This window comes from Neolamprologus brichardi, chromosome 8 (genome assembly GCF_056152115.1).
Source record: "Neolamprologus brichardi isolate AB-2024 chromosome 8, ASM5615211v1, whole genome shotgun sequence".
Taxonomy (NCBI): domain Eukaryota; kingdom Metazoa; phylum Chordata; class Actinopteri; order Cichliformes; family Cichlidae; genus Neolamprologus; species Neolamprologus brichardi.
In genome coordinates this window covers 2,061,486-2,080,515 of record NC_142111.1, presented here as the reverse complement: position 1 = coordinate 2,080,515, position 19,030 = coordinate 2,061,486, and the positions used below count along the sequence as shown (strand labels likewise).

General features: G+C 41.9%; 1 protein-coding gene across 1 annotated transcript in view; it reads left to right on the top strand.

Annotated features, from left to right (window-relative positions):
* The window catches only part of dnah9 (dynein, axonemal, heavy chain 9), a 206,207-nt gene that overhangs the window by 96,981 nt on the left and 90,196 nt on the right, over positions 1-19,030 (top strand). The window contains exons 48-52 of the mRNA XM_087845253.1: positions 7,555-7,716; positions 8,548-8,744; positions 13,064-13,226; positions 13,432-13,555; positions 17,848-17,990. Of these exons, the coding sequence (XP_087701379.1) occupies positions 7,555-7,716; positions 8,548-8,744; positions 13,064-13,226; positions 13,432-13,555; positions 17,848-17,990 (789 nt within the window). The remainder of the gene's footprint in view (positions 1-7,554; positions 7,717-8,547; positions 8,745-13,063; positions 13,227-13,431; positions 13,556-17,847; positions 17,991-19,030) is intronic.

The window sequence follows — 19,030 nt, the reverse complement described above, 5'->3', positions numbered from 1 at the left end:
CAATATGTTTAAACATCTAAATGCAATATCAATATTAATTATTAACGCAATGGTAATTGTTAGGTTTATGCTTAGAAATATCTACTTATATATGCTTAGAGTTTTATAATTAGTTTTAGATTGGTAGAGGTGTTTAAATAATTGTGTAGTGATAGGATGTGTGATCTTTAGCAGGCTGCAAAGGCTTGGTGTGGATTCCAGAGTGTTCTGGAATCCACACCTACATCCTGGGAGCATGGGAAGAGGTCGTACCTTGTTTTATTGTTTTATGGTAGGATAAACATGGCTATATCTGTTTTAGGCTAAGTGCTTTTTGTTTAGATGAACTGCTGGACTTTTCAGACCAGTAGGTTTAGGGAAGTCATTTATGGGGTCACACTCTGACCACACACACACACACACAGGGAAGGTACTCTTTGTTTGTATGTAGACGTCGTATGTTAATGAACCTATGCATATTCATGTAACCTCAATAAAAGAGCAGTGTTACGGGGGAGCGGACGAGTGCAACTGGGGTCAAGCGAAGGAACGGCGTTTGTCCGGTTCTCTCCCGTGCACGAGAAACATGAAGAACTTTGCCTACTTCGTGTCTTGCTTTGCTGTGTAATTATATTGTCGTCAACGTTCCAGCGAATAGGTTCAAGCTACAAACCTATCAGTAATGATGATGATTATTAACAATAGCAGCAAAATATTTCTGTAATCCCCACACTGGTGCATGATGGACCTCAAGTGACAACTTTCACTGCCCCAGAAGAATGTAGACAAGTTCAAATTCATTGAGCACAAAATGTAAGTGCAGGGAGGCAACAGGAGAGTCTCCAAGTGTAACTGTGTAAAAGCAAACAAAAAGGTGCAATATTGTTATTTGTGCATATTTGTCACAATATCAAGATTTTACTGGTGCAGTGCTTACGATTCACAGTGAGGTTTGAACCTGATGACCAGCTGAGTTCCTCTGTGTGCTTGTGTGGGTCTGCTTTTTATGTGATTCTAAATTAGCCATAGGTGAATGTTAATGAATGGGTGTCCAGGGTGTATCCTGTCTTTTGTCTTATTACAACCGGGAAAGGCTTCAGCTCCGTCACGTGCTGTTCATTTATGGGTGGATGGAAAGTTATTCTTCACGTTTATTGTGACCCACGCCAAGGATGGTGTCGATCGAAGAACAGCAAAACCAGTGGGGACACCACGGTGATGTGGAGACGTGGGAGTGTCTTTGGTTATCTCACCAGAAGCAAGAATGGCAAAGACAGCTCTGTGCTGCACTGTTGTCGTGTCCAAATTCATGGGCTGCATCCTCCTGAGGACCCGGCCTTCGCGGTCTACGTGGGCCGGGTCCTCAGAAGGTCGGGTAGGCCGGAAGTAAACGGCTGGGGAAATTGGACGGTCTAGCCTTCTGATTAGCGTCACCGCTGTCTCGGTGGAGTTTAATAAACTCAGCCGTCTGCTCCTTGCTATCTAAAATATAACAGGACACTGGAGGAAATTCTCGACCGTGTCATGCTTCTGTTTAATCAGTTTTCTATTTGACGTTTATTCAGCTGTGAAAAAACAAGGAGGAACCCACCCAGGGGATTAATAAAGTTTTATTTTATCTAATCTAATCTAATAACTTTAATCTCAGCCAAACCGATTTACTCACGAACAAACAAAACACTGAAAAAAGCCCAACAATAACATTTTTAGGTTGTCTAAGTGGCTTATATATTACGTTTAACCTGAGTAGCAAAAGTCCGCGGTGATCTGAAAATGATGTGCCGGGAGTTGTGCCGTTCTCGGCCGCATGAGTAACCCTCGAACTCCCGGCGAGCTGTCGAGCTGGTGGGTAGCAGACGTCTCCGAAAACGTCGAAGCACTTTTGCAAATATGCGATATCTTGATAAACGAGCAGATATTTGATGTTCACACAGCTACTTTCTCGCCTGAAAATATGTTAAAAGTTTATTTTGTGACCCAGAAAGATTAGTAAGAGTAATTTTAAAACTTAGTAGCGGCCGCCATTGTTGGAAACTGGAATTGGCTGGGCCGCGCTATGAATTCTGGGATATGGCAACACGTTCTCACTCCCAAAGCGTAACATTTTACGCTAGCTGACAAATCGTCAACATATTACGTTTTCGGCTACCCACCACGTTCCTAAATGACGACCTCGGAAAAATGAGGAAATATGAGAACCGTATGGACTCAATCTACACATGTTCGCTCTTTTTCTTCAAATCGCTTAAAAACATGGTATTTAACATCATTAAAGTCCTGGTTAACCTCAGGAAAAAGGTTATGGTGAGGGCTAGGGATAAGGTTAGGTTTAGGGCTGGAATACAGGGCTGGAACGTCTATTCCTGCAGGAGCGTCATTGCACTGGATTTTGGCCATAACCCACCGCGTACCATAAGAACGCCGAAGGTCTCCTTTCGCGTTCCTCAGGAACGCCACGGGACGTGACAAAACGTCGGCATGTTACGCCTCGGGAGTGAGAATGGGCTGGATATTGTAGGCCACAAAGGACACACCCGACCCATCCTTCAAATTCGGGGAAAAGGAGGACGCATTTGTCGGCTGCATTCGGAGGAGTCTACGCGTCGCTGTGATGTAATCGGTCTACAAATGCGGCCTCAGGAGGATGCAGCCAATGAATTTGGACACGACCGACTGGAGGGCTCGAAACAGCAACTGACGCTAGAATAGCTAGACCTTCAGGCATTGCTAAAATACCGACATTTAGTGAATAGACAAGTACACAGTACAAAAACATTTTAGCATTGCCAAACACTGAAGAGAGCAATATTAGATGGCAAAATTCATACAGTCCTACATCACTGGGTTGGGGTACTTTTCTATAACAGATAATGTGGTAGGCCTCACTGAGTTTAAGGAAAGAAAGAAAAGAGAGAGCCAGATGAAGTTTTTAAACCATCCCACCACACCTGGCAAATCACTGCATGATGTAGATGCAATGTCAGCGTTCAGCCGTCACAAGGAGACTCTTTTTAGACCAGATTGTCAGATGAAGTATGCTGAGCCGTCTGCACTTTAAGATTAAAGCCTACTTATCGTCCTTGCCGATGCACTCGCCCTGACCACCTAAAGACTTAGCTCCTAGGTCCTAGATCACACACATCACTGCCGTCAAAAAGTTGGGAATTAAATTGCACCACAACACTTTGAAGCTAGTGTTTAAATAAGCCATTCTGCCTCTTTCATCAAAATCTTCTTTTTTTTTTTAATTGGTCTGCACAGCGAGATCGGACATCTAATAACCACAAAGAGGAAACAATGTCAAAGCTGTCTCCTCTCCCCATCCTGAGAGGAAATGTAAAGAAAGCCAGAAAATGGACTCCTGGAGATTATTTGAAGTTTTTTTTTTACTCAGTTCTCGCTGCAAAGACCCGAGGACAGGTGGGTAGAGGCGAGACGCCTCTTAGCTTACAGCTCTGCCTCGGCAGTATTTTCCCAGCCGTACCTCTGTGCTTTTACACCTTCAAAAGTGGGAAAGTATTTGGCTTGACAGTACAAACGTTTCCTCTCGTTTCAGCCATGAGGCCTAAATAGTTGTCAGTCAGTATTTACTAGCTTGATGTTTCCGATGTTTGCCTCAGCTGAGATAATTGGAGGACTTTTTTTGTAATTGATTTTTTCCTCTTTTCTTCAAAACTTGGAGATGTAGCCAGAGGAAGCTGTCTCGTTATAATCGACACTAATGAGGCAGAAAGCCAAGCTTAGAAGCTCTGTGGGAGCTTGCAGTGGTCTGTGTAAAGGTGTTTTTGAAAGTGACAAAAGGAGCGGGTCCACAAACAGTCAAGGCTGCATCTTGAGAAGATTGTTGCTGTTTGCTTGCAAAGTTCTAAGGTTAGTGGAGGTTGCTGAATAGTTAACAGGAGCTTTCTAAACTTTACCTTCCTTTGCTCGCCAACTTTTTAAAGTACCCTGTCCTTAAAAAAGTTGGCGAGTAGACAGACACATTGTCTCCATAAATCTTCCGTTTTCCTGGACTTTAGTTTGATCATTCCACCCTGTGGATGTTAAATTAAACGCACTATAAGTGAAGTACACTAGCCAAATTCCACTAATAGGGCTAGACAAACAGTTTGCCGTCCGACTGGGAGCATTGTCAAAGAGCTCCGTTTGCCAGCGTTCGTTCTCTGCCATGACCAGCGGGCATATCCATGGGCTTGTCTTCTCCACGTCAGCCTAAATGAGCTCCTCGACGCTCGAGAGGCGAAGGAGGAGACGGGGGGAAGGATGGATGTGGAGAGAAAGAGGAGGACAGACACTAGGGAGAGAAAGAGAATACACGATGGTGCGGAGAAACCAAAGCCAAACTGTACTGACTACACAATATGTCTGCATGATGCTCTGTAGATAGTCAGCTGGGTGCATTTGTTAGCAGGGGAAGCATTGTTTGGGGCTCGGAGCAGCTGTCAGGCTACGAGAAAAGCGAGCTCGCTGCAGACAGAACGACAGACAGATACACGCCGACACCAAGTGCTCTCTAATCCCTCTCCTCTGAGTTGAACAAAGCAATGAAAGATCAGGGGCACAGAGGATGAGATAGTATGCCAAAGTCAGCTGGATAGAAGAAAAACAAAGTTCTGTCTGCTCTCAGTTTGTTCAAGTGATTCTGCTAACAGCTACGGCTGTGATTATTACTGTTATATAGAGTTAGGTGCCATATGGTGTTTTGTTTTGCTCAAGCACACTTGTACACAATGAATGCGGGGAGTCGTGATTGACACCATTAAACAAAGAAATGAAGTAGAAAGAGCCGGATCTACTAAAAGTCAAAAATATGACATCATTCACACATTCTCGTGGAAAACGTCTTAATTTTGGTAGAGACGGAGCGGTGTCCATTACTCAGGCTAGGTTTGCATCTTAAGAACACTCATCCACACCCAGAGCACGCCTCCCATCTGCACAATTACACAGTGGATTTAGCAGCCAGTTGTCTCATTCAGCCGGCTCAGATATGGAGTCAGATCAGACTCAGCTGGCTTTACCCCCGGAGATGATTCTGTTGATTAGAATAAGTTCTGGGGCTGGAAACACACAGCATCTGCTCGCCTCTGCCGCTGCCTCCTGGGTAACGCTGTGCAGAGGGGAACAAACAGTGCCTGGGCGCCTCTCCAGCCTGTTCTCGTCCTATACGGCACCTGTTATGTGACGCGGTGAGACTGTGACGAGATCCGCCTGGCTTCATCGTCAGCGTCCCCGTGGGAAAGCCGTCGCGTCACACTGGCTTTCTCTAGAGATGCATTAATCATCAATCATCCACTAAACACTCATCTGCTCATTGTCGTGACTTTTTTGTTTTCATTTACGGGATGAAAAGAAAAACCCACAAAAACAATAAATTAAAAACACACATTCATGTTCAGCCATGCTGGCTCAGTTGTTTTATAGATATTGTTGAAATTACTGCTTCTGGCCAAACTCAGAAGAAGATGAATCTTGATGATAGCCAGAAATAAGCTCTCACTTTTCCTTAAACACCACCACAGGGTTTATATTTTTAGTTGTCTCCAATTGCCATAAAATTTAAAACAGATATGCATCACAGCTTACTGTTAATAGGGACTAATTCTGCTCATTTCCATTTCCTCCATGTTTTTATTCCTGGACCTCGAGTAGCTTTTCATGATTCACATTTCAAAATAATCCTTGTTTTCTTGCCTTCGTGCAGCTTCTCAGTTCATCGCCTCTTAAAGACGTTTAAGCTTTCTTCCTCCTCACTAAGCTAACTTTCTTGTGATTGGCTGCCTCTCATAAACACATGCTCCAGATAATCATAGCATGATACCCCTCAGTGATATGAGAAAGAGCCAAGAATAGAAAAAAGCTGTCTGATTCAGCATTTAGAGCAATCTGACTGCTCAGTTTTAGGCTAACAATTCATTCATATGTCATTATTTGAAAATCTTGGCTACTTGACTCATCAGCTTGTCAATTTATCAAATAGCTTTGTATTTACATGTTGAATTGGCACATTTTTTGCTCAAAATATTCACAGTCCACAGAAGATGAATCAGGCTGATGCCCCCCAGTTTTGAGGTGGGGGGGTTCTTTGATTTTAACCTGACTTTTTCGTGTCTGCAATGGATTAAATATTCAGTTTATCTACTAAAGTTTTATTTTTAAGACTCGTAACACTTCCTGCAAAGTCTTCAGTGTGCATATGTGTCTGCACAGGTAAAATATGTAAATTGCAGCAAGGCAGTAATTATAGCTCAGTTAGTACCATTATGGTCGAAAAGGACTAAAATTTCCATATGCAGTTAGTTTCGACTCCCTCTCCTTGAGACGTGCTTTCTTAGAAACCCATCAGTGGAGACAGTAGAAGCAAGACCTCCAGAGCTGGTATCAATAAGATCAGACATAACACTGATCAGGTCAGTATTGCATTAAATGGGAGCTGGATTGCAGTGTGGCTTGTATTCAATTCTTCTTTGCTATCATACCTTGGAGGTCATGTATGAAATCTGAAATTCTTTGTTAATCCTTTAAAGCTGGTCGGAGCGGGCATGCTCCGTTTTGCGTAACTATTTTTAAATCCCGGTAGCAGAAACAGGAAGTGACGTCATTTTGCGGAAATGTAGTTTTTTACCATCAGGGCCTCATGAGCCTATACTGGTGTTTTTAAAAGTTATGTTTGACTTTATGACTTTCTGTGTCGTTTCTGGGATGCTTAGGACTCATACTGCACTGCTGGAAATAGTTTATTTTGATGCATATGCTGCTTTTTTGCAAATTTGCATTATAATATTTATTTTTGTTTTTCCTGCAGTGTATAAAAATTGGTGTATTTCAAAAATGAAACTATGAAGACACTCAAAATAAATTTCCTATGGTGGGAAACTATTTTGTGCAACTTTTTTGTATTTACAGTTTTGAGGGATAAGCCTCTTAAATTTCTCTAACTAGAAATATATGTTAAAAAAACAAAAACGATTTTCAATTTTTTTGTAGTTTATTGCACTTTTTTGCAATTTATGTATTCACTATGCACTTAATGCAGACATATTATTAAAATTTGGGCTATAATGGTTGTATTGATGTATAGCAACTTGAAATGCTCCCAAAAATGGCTCTACAGCATGTAAAAATATAATATAAGCTCTGGCGGACTTGGTTCTATGGTAGGTCTTAAAGGGTTAACCAGCACATATCTGAAAAAGTGCATTAGATGCAGTACTTAAATAAACTTAAATAAACTTAAATAAACTTAAATAAATGACTGATATCCAATTAAAATGTAGGTTAGAGCATAAGAGTTGTGTTTAAAGCCTCTGTGGGAATGATGTGTGGAGTCTGCGCCTGATTGATTTATTTATTTTTTTTGGTCACTCTTCCATCTCTGCACGCAGCAATACCTTTGAGACTACACGCTGAAAGAAAAGTGATCCCATATTTCTTAGTTTTATCTGACACACCTCCTAACAGCTTGTCCACTCAATATCCATTGATTTACCTGCAGTGAGTGTGCTGTGTTTCCCTCCTCGTTGTGGAGTAAACGGAATGAAACTTGAAACCTTCCTCCCTCCTTTCCCTGCTCAGGGCGTTCTCTTCTGTACCGGTGAGTGTCTGAAAGCCCCCCTAGACCTGCTGAAAATCTACCTGCACGAGTCGAACCGGGTCTACAGAGACAAGCTGGTGGAGGAGCGGGACTTCCAGCTTTTTGATAGGCTGCAGGCAGACACAGTAAAGAAGTTCTATGAGGTGAGAGTTTTACAAAGTTCAGCGAAGGAAGACAAGAGCGGGAGGCTGGAGGATGGGGAGGGAGGGAAGTGCGGGATCATTAGGCTGCCTGCTCTGTGTCTGGACCTGGACATCAGTGGCCAACGCAGCGAGGAGAGGAGAAAAAGGAATGTTGGGGGAGAATATTAATCAGTGTGGTGTGGGGGTCTGCCTGTCATGTCCGTGCTGTCAGCCCGGCAAATTGGAAAACATTTTAATGGTTTTCTGTCCACTGCTCCCTCACTGCACTCCCTAGCTCTATCACATGCACACTAGTCATCCCACAATCAAGAACCTGACAAGTGTATGTGTGCATACACACACAGAAGGGAGAGAATAACCCTGCTCATGTATAGCATTCACAGCTGGCAACTACGGTAAACTTATGACATTTTGCCCCTGTGCCACAGAGCAATATGCAGCATGTTTTACTGCTATATTTATGCAAACAAGACAATGTTTAGAGACTTTTATAGTCTCTTTATATACTACACCTGAACGTGATAAATATGTACGCTTGCAAAAGAGTAGAAAAACAGTCTAATTCATCACATCTACTGCAGCTATTTGTTTTCAGAGGAAACCAGCGTCCTGAACAGACACACAGTCTTTCCAGTCAAATGTTTGGGGCCTAACACTTGCCAGAGTGAAAATGAACTAGGTCACCCTCTGCGCAGCTGTGATATTCAGCTGTGTCCCTGTCCAGACTGTTTAGGCTTAACACTAATGTTATGCTGACAGGGGTAGTGTGTGGGTCTGTATGTATGTTTATCGCTGAAATGTTTGTGTGTGTTTGTGTGTGTGCCTCCTGAGGACATGGAGGAGACTCTGGAGCAGACCAGAGAGATGAACCTGTACTGCCACTTCGCCCGTGGTCAGGGGGAGGCCAGATACATGGCTGTAGAGTCCTGGAGCAGCCTCAGTAAAACTCTGCTGGAGGTGCTGGAGAGCTACAATGAGGTCAACGCCACCCTGAACCTCGTGCTGTTTGAGGACGCCATGGCTCACATGTGAGTGGAAGTTTGAAACCCCGGGGAGGAGGAGGACTACAGATAGAGTTAAAAAAAAATGTATCTGTTTTTTTATTGTCTGTCAAGACAGTCAGCTGGCTTCCAAGGTATTTTAGGATTACCACTTCCATTTTATAGACTGTCAAACATAGAGACAGGTGAATCTGTGAAAAAATAAAAAATAGCATATATCATGACAATTTAATCCAGACTGGATGCTCAGTCTAAAAGTCTTTTGGTTGCAAGATTCAGAATCAAAAAATCAGTCGTCATTAAAGTTGATTTTTACAAACAGTCAACAAATTCCACAAATACACCAGTCCTCTGTGCCACACAGTTCCTGTCGTCCAGAATCAGCGTTTTCTATTCCTAGAAATAACATCCAGATTGGTTTAATTAACATGTTGCTAATATTTCTTCTATATTTGGTTTAAAACCTCAAACTGAATAAAAATGCCTTATTTAAACACCTTGTTAAGAAAACAAACCTAAACTGATTGAAGCTTCAATCAGGTCTCCGGGGGTAGAATTAGACTGATTAGAACAGGATGTGCTGCTTTTCTCTTCCCCAAAATAGCAGCTTCCTGAGCTGCTCCTCTGTGGAGAGTTTCTTTAACTAACAAGTCTTTAAGACTAAAAGAATTTAGACAAGTAACAGCAGCCACTTCACCGAGTAGATAAGCAGATGAAATAAATGCTAAAGAGATTCAACGTTTTTCAATAAAAAATGTAATTAAAAAAACAAATCTGCATGTCACCGCGGCCTCTGTAGCCTATTTTTCGTTTTTTATTTTGCCAGTTTCCCGTCTTAAAGTCTTCTAAAATGTGTAATTATAAGACTTATTTACACAGCACATCTAAACTAACAGCAGATGACCCAAAGTTCTTTGCAGTCCAGGCAGATAGATTAACATTCAGTATACAAAGTAATTAGTGATCAATGGGTTCGTAGTAAGGAAAATAGCCCGACTACATCTTAGTGATGATTTGGTCTTTTTGTGGGATAATTAACAACATGTAAGAACAACAGAGATGGGCAGTAACGCGTTACTTGTAACATTCTCGCAATAAAAATCACGGTTTTAGTAAATGCAATAGTAATCCCTTACTTTACTCGTTACTTGAAAAAAGTAATGTGATTACAGTAACGTGTTACTATTGCAAAAACGGTAATTAGATTACCGTTACTTTCCCGTAGGAACGCTGCGTTACTGCGTTACTAAAACCGTGATTTTTTTTTTGTGAGAATGTCTCATGACAGTGACGTAACAACAGCTGTGTGCAGATCAACAATGGATCATATATCGAGTGCAGAGAGAGTATGAGTGTGCAGCGTTTAAAGCGTGGAAGTACTGACCTTACTTTAAGTTTGATTCCATAAAAAGTGACAAAAACATTAGTGTCCGTTGTGCGTGGGAAGAAAACTTCTTTTTACAGCGAAAAAAACCCCTAAACTTCCAAGCAAGCACCGAGTAGCTACGACGTAATGGGAAACTCACAGAGAAACTGCGGATTCTTCCACTGACCGCTGCGGCACACCTGCAATAGAGCACACCTCCGCCTACCCACTCCTGCTTTACAGGTGAAAATAGAGCAACAGGACCGATTTTATATATTTTCTGCTGTGTTTTACTTGCATCTATTTGAAAGACTGAGTGTAAACACAAATATCTCAAATATAAATATCAAATATCACTCTTACATACATATATATATATATATACATATATATATATATGTATATATATATTTTATGTGCTGGAATGTGCAGAAAATAGGTTTAAATATTAAACTAATTTCTTCCAGTCAGAGAATGTTGCATAAAATTAAATTTTTGCTTGATGCATAAAGTTAAAAGATTAAAACTAATAAAACAAGTTTTAAAAAGAGACTTTTCCATCTGATTACATTTTGTATGATGGATTATGCAGAAAAGTAGAATTGGGCTGAAAGATCTATCACTTTATCACCTATTCAGGTTGTAAATCGTGTTTTTAAAAAGTAACTAAGTAACTAAGTAATTAATTACTTTTGAAAATAAGTAATCAGTAAAGTAATGGGATTACTTTTTGGGGGAAGTAATCAGTAATTAGTTACTGATTACTTTTTTCAAGTAACTTGACCAACACTGAAGAACAACAATACTCGGGCAATATTCAGTGGATCTAAAATAAGATTCTTAAAAACTAATGTGGAGAAGTTTTTAGTAAAGGAGGTGATGACTGGTTAGAAAATGTGTGCAAGCAAAAGATTGAGTTCTGCCTGCTTATTCAATGCACTTTTTCAAAGTGACGTCATAATGCCACCACAAAGTCTTTGTCTGTAAAGGTCAGCTCTCTTGTCTAATGTCTGACACCTGTTATCAGCCAGCATAGATTTATGTCCTGAAATGTTAGCATGGAGTAAGATTATCTGTCAGACAGATACAGAAACTGTTTCTCATCATTTTATAGAGAAGTTAACCAATGAAAAGTGAAAAGTGTGCTTTCTTACATTTATGGCTTTAGCTACTGTAAATAGTTCATCTCTAACTGTGATATCATATCTGATCTGTTTTTGGTACGAGATGTGGAGCTAATTGTAAATTCACTGCAACTGTAAGCCGGACGCACTCACATTAGGTTTGAAGCACTGATTGGATCTTAGGTGGAAGCTAAAAGTAGATGAGTTGAAGTATGGCATCTCAAAGGATGAAAACTTTCAAGTTAAGCCTCGCAGGAAGTAGAGTCAGCAGTTTGTGTACTATCACTGAAAACAGCTGAGTTAGCAGCTGCAAGTAGTCAAACTTTTACCTGAATATGAAAAGTGTCACTTGATTTTTGAACCGTGGAAACAACTGCCAAAGCAGTGAAAGCAATTAAAGTGAAAGAGAAAAAAGCAACCGAGTCGTTAATTGGAGAGATTTCAGTTCACTTGAATTTTAAAATATCTAAACTGAAGCACTTAAGTGAGTGCTTCAGTGAGGGCGATTGTGGCTCAAATGCTTTTGCTTATTTTACTTGTTTTTATTTGACAACAAGAACCAGGTAACAACATTGTTACCTGGTTCTTATCGTGGCTCAAGAGTTGGGAGTTCGCCTTGTAATCGGAAGGTTGCCGGTTTGAGCCCCGGCTTGGACAGTCTCGTTCGTTGTGTCCTTGGGCAAGACACTTCACCCGTTGCCTACTGGTGGTGGTCAGAGGGCCCGGTGGCGCCAGTGTCCGGCAGCCTCGCCTCTGTCAGTGCGCCCCAGGGTGGCTGTGACTACAATGTAGCTGCCATCACCAGTGTGTGAATGGGTGGATGACTGGATATGTAAAGCACTTTGGGGTCCTTAGGGACTAGTAAAGTTAAATTAAACTAGTAAAGTATAAATACAGGCCATACAGTTTACAGCATCGGAGAACTGACTCCTTCTCAGGTGTCAGATTAAGTGAAAACATTTATTGTAGATAGAAAAAGTCAGATGTGAAAAGCTAAAGAATCATCATGTCCAGCCCAGGACTGACACGGAAAGCATTTAAAGTGAAAAAGATAAAAGCATTTGAAGAGATTTAAGTGAAAATGGGTGAAATTTGAGAAAAAACGAAGCCGTACTGTTGACGAACACAGTTCAAGAAGTTGGGAGCTTTACACAACGACAGTTAAAATTGAATCTAAAGCTTTCAAAAGCTGCTAAACTGTGTTTTGAAGCACTCTCAGCAGCTAAGTCGACATTTACAGGTAAGAGCTTAAAGCACTTAACTGTAATGTAAAAGATGCAAATGGCTAAAGTGGCAATTGATTGGTGAAGTAGATGCAGTTTGAAGTGTAATAAATCTTAGTCGGTGTGTCAGTTGAGTTTAATTTACATTAAACAACTTAGAAGTGAAAGCATAGAAGCAGAAGATGTATCTATGACTTGCTAATGTGGATGTGTAAGCTCGAAAAGTTGCTGAATCGTAATTAGAAGTGTAAGAAAAGGAAGCAACTGAACTGTCAGCGATTACATTTACCAGGCCGGCTGAAGTGAGAGTCTTTGGGCACAAACGGAGCAACAGAGGCGATAATGAAGTAATTTCATCGACAACAGCAGCACACGTCTTGTGTTACTAAAATCCTAAAGATTCTCCGGAGCAGCTGAGTGCGATGTTTGATATATTTCATTGCTGTACGTGTCAGTGGAACAGACGGTGGTGACAGTTAGTATTAGAACAGAGAGAGCAGGAGACAAACCTTTTTGTCTTCTGCTATTTGTTGTATGAGTCAGACATTTTTATCCGGCTCTCTTGTCTCAACCTTTCATTCATTCCTCCCCCACACCTCTCCCACCCCTGGCTGTCTGCTCCTCCACACGAAGCTGCCGGATAAACCGAATCCTGGAGTCTCCACGGGGTAATGTGCTGCTGGTCGGAGTGGGCGGCAGCGGCAAGCAGAGTCTGACCCGGCTGGCTGCTTTCATCTCCAATCTGGAGGTCTTCCAGATCACCTTGAGGAAAGGCTACAGTATCGCTGACCTAAAGGTTTGAAGAGGAGTACTTGACAAACATATCATCCTGTAAAAGCATGTTTCATTTAAAATCTAACAACGTTTATTATGTGCATACACTTTTGCCAAACATAATCCTCACAGTATATAAACGTAAAGCATGTATCGCTGCAAAATAACAAATCTTATTATGGTGCCACTTTTCCCACTCCAACCCTCCCACTCTCCCTGTCATCCAGAGTGACCTGGCGTCCCTCTACATGAAAGCTGGCGTGAAGAATATTGGCACTGTGTTCCTAATGACTGATGCCCAAGTGGCAGATGAGAAGTTCCTCGTTCTGGTCAACGATCTGCTGGCGTCGGGTAACAGCAGGTTTTGCTAATTACTGCATGTCATGTTTAGCAAGAGAGAAATGCTTTCATTGCACAACAGCAACACATCACCGCGGTGCCATTTTTGGCACCATTACTCATGTGCTACCAACACATTATTGTGAAAAATTGCAGAGGAGGCTCAGACTCACAGCTACGTTTAAACGGGGCATTTTAATAATCTAATGAATGGAAATGACTGTTAATAGAAAATTACTGCAAAGCAATCTGCGCTAATGTTGGCTTGCAATAGTTTTGCGAGTGTACCGTATCACTTTAAGTAGGAAGATATTTAGGATATGAGGCATGTGCCAACAGATGTCGATGCATTATTTAGTGAAACACTGCTGCCTGCCTGAAAAGAAAAGAACAAAAAGAACAACTGCACAGTTACCCGGGGTGCTGTCATATGTGCGTTACTGACACAATATTTCAAAATATATTTATTTACTGTCAATAATATAAACGTGTCACGGTCTGCGGCGGGCGGACCGTGTGTGGGAGTGTGAGGTTCCAGGTGCAGACATAGACGAGGAGACAGTACTGAACTTGAAACGAAAAGCGAGCCTTTATTTGGGCTGATCAACGTGGCAAACTACAGAAAGCACAAAACTAACTAGAAGCTGAACTGGGAAAACTAAGAACTGACACTTAACTCAGACAGCAGGGAAAGCGAAGACAGGGTGACAACGATGCATATGATGGAGACAACTATGAACAGGACTCTGTGCTGGAACCTGGCGTAACATGGGGGAAGTTGAACAGACGACGCGGCGACGAACAAAGGAAGACTGAGGACTTAAATACACACATGAGGTGATCAGGGGAAGTGGAGACACATGAGGACACAGCTGACTAGAAGGAAACATAATGACAATACAGGGGAGAGTAAGGCTGTGTCCCAATTCAGGGTCTGCACGCTTGAAGTACGCATTTTAAGTGCGGTTACGTCACCGCCACGCGACGACGGCTGTCCCAATTCGAAGTGTACTTCAAACGCATACTCCAAATGCGCCGTCGATTTCCCCAAATATCAAGCGTGGTCCGGTGCACGCTTCGTGGTCCCATATATCCCACAATTCATAGCACGGTGGTGGGTGTGGATAATTTCGCTGCAAAATACGGCAGAAGGGAGCGGCCAAGAGTGAACTGTCAAAAGTAAGTACTGAACATGACGTCACTTATTTATGTGCGAATGTTTAATAACGAAGAACATTAAAACATTACTGTTGGCCACATGTCAGCAAAGTTGTGTGACATTAGTGATGTTTGTACTTTCAGCATTAACTTGGTTGTAAAGCCTATATATATATATATCATAATAATCTGACAATAATATAATATTGGCCATGTTATATTTACATTACCACAGTGAGATGATTTCAGTCTCATGAACAACATGAGCTAATTGTTATTTACTAACTACTCTTGAAATGACTGTTCAGTACAGAAATGAAGCCCTTGAATCATGTTTTACAGTCCTGTGGTCTCAGCCTCAGATACTCAACTAATCAAAGTGATGTCATGACAAAAATGATTGACCAACAAAACATTTTTTCTCCTTCATTTCTGTCACACAAAGCTGTATGAGACGTTTCTTGCGGTTAGTATCATGGTTGCTAGGCAACCTGAACAGCGCGACGAAGGCTAGACCGTCCCATTTCACACGCCTCTCACTTCCGCACTTCTCGTACTTATAGTACGCACCGTGCGTAGTGCGCGTAGTGCGCGTAGTGCGCGTAGTGCGCGTAGTGCGCGTACTTCAAGCGTGCAGACCCTGAAATGGGACACAGCCTAACACTAACTACAATGAACGAAGAACACCAGACTCTTTCAAAATAAAACAGGAAACACAGAGACATAGACATGGAGATAGAACATGAACTTAACCTAACCAGAGACATGAAACATGACAGGTAGACACACGGACCAGGGGGCGATGAAAAACCAAGAAACCAAGGACTAAACTGCACACTAGAAAACAACTAGATGCGTTAAACTACACATGTGGATACAAAAACAAGCGTTAGAACTTAAACCCTGGGCCAAAAAACGAATAAAAGAGCAGCTTGTGAGGCGTGCATGGACAGTAGTGCGAATGACCGAACCTGGCAACACCATTTGACAACACCACTTTGTTTGGTGTTCTGATGTTTATGGCAACAAATATAAGCAAACACAAGCTGGAATGACATGTTTTTACTCCAGTATACTGTTAGTAGCTGGTTTAGCTTAAATGGGAAATAGAAGGATTCGTATATAGCTTTATTTGGTGCATCATTCATCCATTAATACAACCACTTTTTGCTACACCCAAGTGCTTGCTTTCTAACACTCCAGAGTAACTAGTTCAGCATGCTCAGATCGATATTCACATATTTTGGCACACAGCCTGGAGTAGCCAGGGATTGAGCCACCAGCCTTATCCTTAGCCTCCTCTATCCAGTGAGCTACAGCCAACTGTGAGCTTATTGAAGGCATTAGAGGCACATACTATGATACACATACTACATACTTTTTGTATGTGGCTTTAATCCAAGGAGAACATGACACTGCATTTGCAGGGAGGACGATGAAATTAATATAATATATACGGAAATCCAAAGAATTAGAATTTATATGAAAGGCTTTTTAAAAACATATAGATGTTGTGTGTGTGATGATGTTCATGTTTTGTTCAGACTGGCCCACCTGTTATAGGGAGGAGAAGGGATCCAGACACAATAAAGTAACATTTCTGGGGCAGTGCTGCTGTGTATATGCATCCCAGGAATGTAGTAGTCATTTACAGTATTTGAAGTAAAACTCTGATCCAGTTGAATATTTCAATTTTGGAGGTCGAGTGTTTTCTCAATATGTGCGCAAAGGCAGGAAATCTCTCATCAACGGAACCACCCAACCCTCCCATCAGGTCCCTTACCTCCATTTTTCATTGGCATTAAATACTCATACAGTGTGAACTTGGAATAATTAAAGGAATGTGGGAAAGCATATTTAAGTTTTTAAATGTAAAAGCTATAATAATGGAAGTGCATCATACGATGAAGTCATCAGCTGCCGGAAAACATGATTGGAGATTTTTCAATGCAGAGTGCTACTCTGTCAGAAACATGTCCTCCATGTTGCAGGTTGTCGCAGTCCCTCCCTTTGATCTGCTCTCAGCGGGTTACTTCATAACGATCTCTTCAAACCAGCAGGAATGGGAACGGAGATAATTCACCATTATCTCTGTAATCATTTCTGCAGCTTACATAGCTAAAATAGTTCACATGTATTATTTAACTCCACATTTAAGCCATTCCATTGTGTAGCAAGAACATTCGACAACATGATGTCCAAAAATCAAGAGCAAAGTTTAAAGGAACTCGTCCAGCAAAGTCATATTTTAGGGAGTTCTTCCACCTGAAGGGAACGAACCCTAGTCATGTTTTGGCTAACCTTTCAGAATATGACTGGCTGTATTTGGAACCGGGTGCCATTGGAACCAACTTGGAACCACGCCTTAAACACACATCTTTGATGCTTATGGAACAATGGTAAATGGCCTGTATTTATATAGCGCTTTACTAGTCCCTAAGGACCCCAAAGCGCTTTACATATCCAGTCATCCACACATTCACACACTGGTGATGGCAGCTACATTGTAGCCACAGCCACCCTGGGGCGCACTGACAGAGGCGAGGCTGCCGGACATTGGCGCACTGGCGCCCGGCGCCAATGTCCGGCACCACCAGCACCACCAGTAGGCAACGGGTGAAGTGTCTTGCCCAAGGACACAACAACCGAGACTGTCCAAGCCGGGGTTCGAACCGGCAACCTTCCGATTACAAGGCGAACTCCCAACTCTTGAGCCACGATAAGAACCAGGTAACAATGTTGTTACCTGGTTCTTGTTGTCAAATAAAAACAAGTAAAATAAGCAAAAGCATTTGAGGAACTGAAAATTTCTACATGCGTTGCTAAATGCATCCCTTGCTTTGCTCATCTCTGCTTCTGTGAGGCTGACTTAGAGCAGCGCTCTGCATTAGCATAAGTCCTCTGTTTGAACTCCTGCTGCCACCACCTCTATTAACAGACCCTGATTCGATATAAGAGTGCTGTTGCTCAGTGTCAGCTCAGATCCTAACAAGATAAGAAACTTCTTGAGAGTTCTTGGATAAGTTTAGCTCACTGACAGAAATTTAAAAAATAAAATAAAATATATATATACACACACACAATCACTGCTGTCTGCACACTTGGTGGTCTCCCGGTAGCAGTGTGAATTATTTTATTTATTTCAGGAGAGATCCCCGACCTGTTCCAAGATGACGAGGTGGAGAACGTCATTGGCAGTGTGCGTCCAGAGGTCCGTGGCTCTGGGTTGATGGATACGAAGGAAAACTGCTGGAAGTTCTTCATCAGTCGGGTTCGCCGACAGCTCAAGGTGAAGCAGTCCGACGCTTAGACATGCACAGGAGTGAAAGCTGTGTTTTTTTGCTATTTTGAATTTTACTTGTTATTATCAAGTTGCTCTCAGGGGCTCCCTTCAAGGGGGAACGTTTCCATTAATCTTCCCCACACAACTGCATCTGTATTTTATCTCCATCCACTCTTAATAGAGCAATAACTTGCTGCCTCACACTCTAATTTACTATTCCTAAATAAGAAACCCCTCATACTTGGATAAACATCCAGCTTTAGGATGAAGCCTCTTCCCAAACAATTTTCTATACTGACATTTTCAGATGAACTTGAGTACAATGGGAGGTGTTGGATGTCGTTATAAATCGCAGACACGGGCAGAAAAGCCGGCGTTTAGCTGAAGTTAATTTCACCATCGCGTAGCCGCTTTGTTCCCCCTAGAGAGGGACGGATTCCAAAGCATTGCTTATTCTGTCATTATTACAAGCATGCGCCACCGCCACCACCCACATCATCCTCCACTCCTGTCTCGCTAACAGCTCAAGCCTCCCTGGGTTGGCAAGTGGATAAATAAAGAAGGCAATCCCAAGGGCACGACATATCAAGAGTGCATTTCTAACGATGCAGTTATGTGTCTCAAAACTGTCTGAATAGAAAGGATGTTTTCCCGAAGAATTACCTAATCGTCTTCATAGAGTTTGTGTGACATTTGCTGAGGCTGTGTCTCTGAGCTGAGTGAAAACCTAACAGCATTATTACTTCATCACTGCCACAGATTAAAATGCTTTTAGATCAGTGATCCAGGCTTACAATATGTGGAGAAGGAAGTAACGGCATGATATCACAGCATCCAGTGATGCAGGCCTAGGACGTGCTCTGGATTGTCTTAAAGCCCATGTTTGCTGAAATATATAGTGGCTGTCCTGCTTGCAGCAGGTGTGACTTTATGCAAATATTTTGATCCGTCTGCCAGTTCTTCTTGGCCAAGTCATTATAATATTTTACTCTTTGAGACAGAAAATAGTGAAAGAATTTCTGGGTCAAAAATCTAACTGAGAGCAT